At 34.1% G+C, this 7,327-nt stretch overlaps 1 protein-coding gene across 1 annotated transcript in view; it reads left to right on the forward strand.

Moving 5' to 3' along the window:
• LOC106878234 (uncharacterized) overlaps positions 1-7,327 on the forward strand; it is a 33,811-nt gene that overhangs the window by 19,290 nt on the left and 7,194 nt on the right. Inside the window, exons 2-3 of the mRNA XM_014927396.2 lie at positions 3,563-3,742; positions 5,634-5,709. Coding sequence (XP_014782882.1) covers positions 3,563-3,742; positions 5,634-5,709 — 256 coding nt within the window. The remainder of the gene's footprint in view (positions 1-3,562; positions 3,743-5,633; positions 5,710-7,327) is intronic.

The raw sequence follows: 7,327 nt of genomic DNA on the forward strand, positions 1-7,327 counted from the left end.
TTTACTCTTCTTCTTCTTCCAATCGCTTTCACTCCATATCTCTCTGTATTCTATCTTTTCTATCATTCTTTTTTCCATTATTTCCCCTTGCATTCCTTTTCTATGTTCATATCAAACTTAACAATTCCATCCTCTTATGTGTGTATGAGTCTTTCTCAATGCATGCGAACGCGCGCCAGCGTGTGTATGTGTGTGTTAAGTGAAAAATTACTTACAAAACCACCTATGCTGATGATGTCTCCACCGATTTTGCCGCCCCACCACCGCCTTCGTTATACCAAGTGGTTGATATTACCGACAAAGACCTTTGTAAGTATTGTCCCAACATGGGCAAGGGTAGTTAACAGAGCCTCCTCCTTGTATTTGACTGTGCCTTATTTCTTCGACCCAGGAGAGGATAAAAATGACATCGGTAAGATTTGAATTCAAAATAAAAAAGGAAATGACAAAGTTATGTTGTGTCATACATCTTGATTTTGCACACATCTGGTTTTTGCCTCAGTTGTTTACATCGTCCAATTCACCTAGTCATAACAATGAACGAAGGTATGGACCTTGACACGATCGTTAGCCCTGCTAGACATCGTACCCAATTCTCCCTCCGATCTCTTAAAATTCTCAATTCTCTTAAAAAGTGAAGGGTAAGTTTGAAAAAAATAGAACAGCCAAGATGAGGACGATTGCAGCATTGTTGATAATCAGTCTGCTCGATCGGGTCGTACCTGGAGCTGAACAACATCTAGTATGGAATCATTCAATATCATCAAAAGTATAAATGTATGAGTAGATGTGAGTGTGCGCGTGTATTTGTGAATGTGTGCGTGTATTTGTGTATGTGTGCGTGTATGTATAGGAGAGATATGTAACTGTGTATATATGTATATATACATATGGCCTAGTGGTTTTATATATATATATATATATATATATATACTGTATACATGCATGTATGTTTGGAGAGAAAGAGACTGAGATAGAAAGAGAAAGAAAGGAAGAAAGTGAGAGAGGCTTACATATGCTCTAATAGATATAACATATAGTTATGCACTTACATATATACACATATTCACACGTTTGTATATGCTTGTATATAAGTGAATTTGTATCCGTACAATGACACTAAGCTTTAACCTGGTTTTTCTAGTTTACCTATCTAAAGTGCACGAACATATATTTACAAGGCTGTACGCTTAGAATCCAACAATGCTGGGGCTTTATTATTTTTTTCTCCCTTTTCTCTCACAGAATAACACTTTAACTGTTGCACCAAATTGATCAGGGGGATATAGAAGCGGCTGATCTAGCCAGTCGCTGGTGTGAACTGGTCAGGTGACCACAAGGAAGATTGTTACTGGATTGTTTAGTTGAGACGGCTTCCTATTCTTCTTATTGAACTTTAATTACAACCCTTCAGGACTGACCGTGGGAACCTTACATATGATGAGTTATAGTAACTCCTGCAATAATTAATTGGTTTTGAACATCAGTTATTGATCGAAGCTTACGTAAGAATTTGCAGTAATCATTGTTTGAAGTTGGCACATTATCAATTACACGTTTTTCGTGTAAGTTTTATAATAAATTGAGAGGAAGAAGAGACTGGTCGAAAGTGGGAATAGATGTTTACAGATATTAATTATCTGCGAAGTTACTTTATAAGTATGAGTTGTGTTTCTTCGGTGTAAGATCGGTTAGTATTATTTCTTGGTCGTTGATTGGTGCTAGGTTAGTCGGTGGATGAAGTATACAAGGAAAAATAGAAATCACTGGAAAGAAGAAGCAATGTATCCAACTGTGGTAACAGCACGATATGTGGTCACATCTTATAATATGTTATATGTGAAAGTTGGCTGATAATGGGATGGAATATCGTCACAGCATTTGTTAAAGCAGTACCTAAATTAAGATAGAACGAAGGATTATGGCTTTTTGGCTTATGTGGAAAGCACGTAGAAAAAAAGAAAACCCCCTCAAAAAACGAATAAAAGTTGTTGTTTAAGTTGACATCTGGACACTAGCTAAACAATGCTAACGTTTCAGAATTATTTCTTTCTAATTATGGCACGAAGCCTGCAAGTTTGAGGGAAGCAGGAAACCGATTACCTTGACTTCAGTGATGAATTGATATTTATTCTATCGGCTCTGAGTGGATGAATGGCAAAGTCGACCTCGGCAGAATTTGAACCCAGAAACCAAAGAACCAGAAGAAATGCCGTTACGCATTTGATCCGGCGTGGGAATGATTCTGCCAGTTGGCTGTCTTCCGTTTCAGAATTGTTTTGATTTCTAAACAGTTTTATTTCTTACTCCAGCAAATAGATATATCTACTTCAGCAATGTAGGGTAGGCTTTACTTCGCTGATGATTCCAAAATAAAGTAGAAATATCTTTGACGATGTATCAGTCTTGCCATAAAATTTAACGAAAAAATATTATCAGTTATCGATATATACTTCTTTTTTACTCAATATATAGTTTCTATTTTCGAATATTTAATGTTCCATATATTGAATATACTGACAACCACCGAAAAACTATGGTCATCCGAGCCATAATTTAATATCTATATTCACTTTGGTATTCTTCGAATGCGATTATATCGAGCCATCATCCTCAGAAAGTACTGGTTATATCAACCCCAGTACTTTATCTGGCACTTACTTCACGGCAATATAAAGTCAGTACTGGCGTATGAAAGATTATTCAGTCGGACGGACTTTAATACCAAAATTTATTTCTTTTCGAATGTATTAGTTAAAAGAAACCCTATTAAACACCCAAACACAAACACATGCACATATACAAACACACTCATATATACCTATATATTTCTTCACACATAACGGGCTTTCACGTAGTTTCCGCCTTTTATCCAGAAGGTTTTTTTAAATATCGCTAATCTGTTGTTGAAGAAACTTGTCCAAAATTTAGCACATTGGAATCACTGCGATGGTTACGATGCAGACTTCTTAAATGAAATAGTCTTACTTTTTATTTCTGTCAATTTTTTTTCAAATTGAGCTGAAAAATTTAACCTCGATATCTTAATCTACGCTCTTAATGAGCATCGGCTGTTAATATTTATAACGTAAATATCTGAAGTAAAACAAAGTTTGAGACTTAGGATAAAAATTTTACATATAGACGTGTTTTTGTCCTAGTAAATTTTAAGATTCATCATCATTTCACAATATTTCTATTGAGAATGTGACTATTTTTCTAACATATTCTGTGACATCATTACGATCTTACTGTTGTATCTCTTCTCTACAGTTTCTTGTCATGTATTGTCTTGGGCCCTCATCTATTAACGGAATCGTGAGGGCGCTGACCCGAAACAGACACACGATTGTACTTCGACCGTCCAAAGGTTTTACCTCTTCCACTACTACATGCTACTTCAATTTTTTATTGGAAAGCCCTCTCCTAAAGGGTTTTTTTTTTCCTATTAAGTTGCATAAATTAATGCTCGCCCATTAGCGCTAGGTCAAATTTAATAACAATACAAAATACCGAATATTACGTCTAATTTAAATCTAATTGAAATTCTTTTCTTTTGCAGATGAAAAAACTTAAACATAGTTGCAGAAATAATGGAAGGTCTATGTTTTCCCCTGCACCAGTCTCCCTTTATCCAAAGAAAGACAAATTATCTTCGACAGAGAAGAAACAAATCCAAACAGAATACGGACAGTTACAAGAAATGGTTCCAACAATAGCAAACAGACGTCGAGTGACGAAGGTATAAACACATCACTACTTGTTGACATTGTTATTTTAATTCTTTTTATTTTTTTGGTTCCCATAGTTTCCTTACCTTGTATCAATTATCAAGTTTATCCTTCTACTTAAACACTTGTGTGTGTGTGTGTGTGAGAGAGAGAGAGAGAGAGAGAGTTGCGTGCGTGCGTGTGAATTTGGAGTCCATCGACTAAGTAGCTTTTATCATCTTTACCACACTCTACCACTGCTTGCCAATTTCAGTATTCCTCTCGATTCTAACTTCTTGCGTTGCTTCTTTCTGCATCTTTCTTTTATCCGTAATATTATGTAAAGCGTACCTGGAGAAAATAACCAACCAGCCAGCCAACCAATCAATCAATCACCATTTATATCGGCTATTAGTATATATAGAGAAACGGAAAGTTAAGGCAAAAGTTTTCTCTGTTCTTAAATAACTAAAGTGACTCTTTTACAATGTAATTGTCCATATACAGCGACATGCGAAATTACAACGTAATTCAATAACTGCATAAACTGAGAATCGATTCCTCGGATGGAGTGCTTACAGTGGGTTTAGCTTGATTCTCAAAATCCAATTTTCTACTTATTTGTATGTGTGTGTGTGTGTATATATATATATATATATATATTATATAGATAGATAGATAGATAAATAGATAAACTTACTTGGAAATGGATGCGTGGCGTTCAGTCATATAATGATATAAATAATGTATATATATATATATATATAAATGTGTATGTATGTGTGTATGTCATTATTCAGTTTTATTTCAAGATTTCTTGCCAACTGAGAAAGAGCCGGCTTCTAACCTAGATCTAAGTCTCATTTCAACAGTACCAACAGAGTATATTTGTATGTATGTATGTATGTATGTATGTATGTATATGTGCATATTTGTGTGTTTTCTTATGTATGTATGTATGTATATGTGCATATTTGTGTGTTTTCTTTTATGTATGTATTCTCATGCATATAGTTGCATGCATTGACATGCTCATATATACTTAATAAACTTCGGGAAAGTTTTATAGATTTGCACAGTTCCAGTGATGGCTTGGATTTGTAGTCTTTGAATCAGTTTTCTCCTTTCTGGTTTTGAGAAGCCTAATTTCTCGAGATAGGTATTTAGGCAGTGTATTACATATATTTCACGGCCCCAATAATTACAGGTATAAACCTGAACTTGCAATTTGGATAGAGTAACAGCAGATTTCTCAATAGTTCAACATAAATTTTCTCTTCTTTACTGATCTTTAGCTGTATGTATGTATGTATGTATGTATGTATGTGAATATGTATAGTAGTGTAATTCCTGACAGAGTACAAAGTCAGTGTTCTTCCAATGTAGTCAGGAGTTTGTGTTGAATGATCCATTGGAAGAACACTGACATAGGTTTTCTCAAAGTTACAGCTTGAGGGTAGTAACTTTGAGAAATCCTTCAATTTCATTGGTGCAAAGACAACAGACACCTCACTAGTAAAAACCTTATTATGAAGGGTACTCTCTCTTTCTCTCTCTCACACACACGCACGCACACACACACACACACACACACACACACACACTTATGTGTTTTCCTTATGTGTTCATTCTGTTGTCCGCAAAAAAAAGTCCACGTTTTTTGATGTACATATATGTATGTATACATGCATATGTTCATATATCATTTGTATTTTTATATATGTGTGTGTGTGTCTATATGCATAAAATCTTAAATACATACGCGTAGACATACACTCATTTATATGCATAAACATATATGAGAAATGCTGATGCGAATTGGTTATTATTTATTGAAACTATTGTTTGCAATGTACATTAATCGGTCCCCATATCGATGACGATGATGATGATAATTTTTTTCTTTGTATATCGTTGTTACAGAGACAAGTGGTAAGGGAAGCAACTCTTTATATCGACCAATTACATTCAGAATTATTAGAAAAATTACATCATAATGGTAAGTAGTCGCAAGGTCTCCTTCCCTCTCCCTCTGTTTATCTGTCTGCCTCTCTGTCCATTCCTCTCTCTACTGTCCGTCTCCCTCTTTCTTCCTTAATTTTTATTCTCGATACTATAACTCTGAAGCAATTTTTTTTATTTTTTATAAATCGTATCGATTGCACTTCGAGACATTAAGCTGTTAATATACAATAAGACATATCGAGATATACACTTCATAACCATACATTACCACATAATTTGAAAACATACATTGTGTAAATAGTCAAATACTATCAACATATACACTATTCAGCCACATATATTAATGAGACATGCTCAACAATAGACATATAAAATAGTCATACTACCGAGATATATGTCTGGAAAAACACAGAAGGTATGATCTAAAGAGAGAATCTCTACCCGGTCGCTCGATACACTAGAGACGGTACCAGCATTCACCTCAAATTACTCATTGCTGTTTTTGGAAAAGAGAGAAAACAGAAGGTACACTGGATGTCGTAGTTCACGTCCTGGAAAAGAACATAAATAAGTAAAGGAAAAAGAGGAAGGGGAAAAAAAAAGGATGGTCGCAGCATGAACGTCTTTGATCATGCGTCAGAAGAGGAAAAATCACACATGTATGGGGAAAAAAATATAGGACGGTCACTGGTAGAAAAACCTTTTGAGTTTTAGTTGTGTCGGATGAGAAGCGACATGATTTCGGAGATCATACACACACACACACACACACACACACACATGCACGCACTGCACACACACACACACATGCACGTACAGCACACACACACATGCATATATGTTCATATATGAATATATATATATATATATATGTATGTATGTATTTGTATACATATATACATATACATATATTAATATATGTATATACATATATATGTATGCATGCATATATATATGTATGTATATATATACATATACGCATCTTAATATATGTATATACATATATATGTATGTATATATATATATATATATGTGTGTGTGTGTGTGTGTCTGTCTGTATATATATATATATATATATATATATATATATATATATACATATATATATGCATATATATATATATATATATATGTATGTATGTATACATATATTTATATATGGAAATTTGTGTTTGTGTGTATGTTTGTATGTATACATGTGTGCAGAGAAAAAGTATACACAACTAAAGAAAGAGTACATGGTACTGATGTAAAGATAGCTTTGCTCTGAGTTTCGTGCCTGAAGGTCTCAGTCGACAGATGAAATGAAAACAGTTATCTCCCTAAAGAGACTGCATACACATATACATACATAGATACATACATACATACATACATACATACATACATACATACATACATATATATATACATGCATACATACAGCTATGCATTTATACATGCATGCATTCATACATACATGAAAAGACATACATTCATATACAAACATAAATACATACATCCAGACGAACATACGTAAATAAATGCATATATACATGCATACATACATACATGTATACATACATTCATAGATGCACGCACTCATATATACTTACATACATCCATGCATACATACATACATGAAAAGACATACATACGTACATTCACACACA

Source organism: Octopus bimaculoides, chromosome 2 (assembly GCF_001194135.2).
Source record: "Octopus bimaculoides isolate UCB-OBI-ISO-001 chromosome 2, ASM119413v2, whole genome shotgun sequence".
NCBI lineage: Eukaryota > Metazoa > Mollusca > Cephalopoda > Octopoda > Octopodidae > Octopus > Octopus bimaculoides.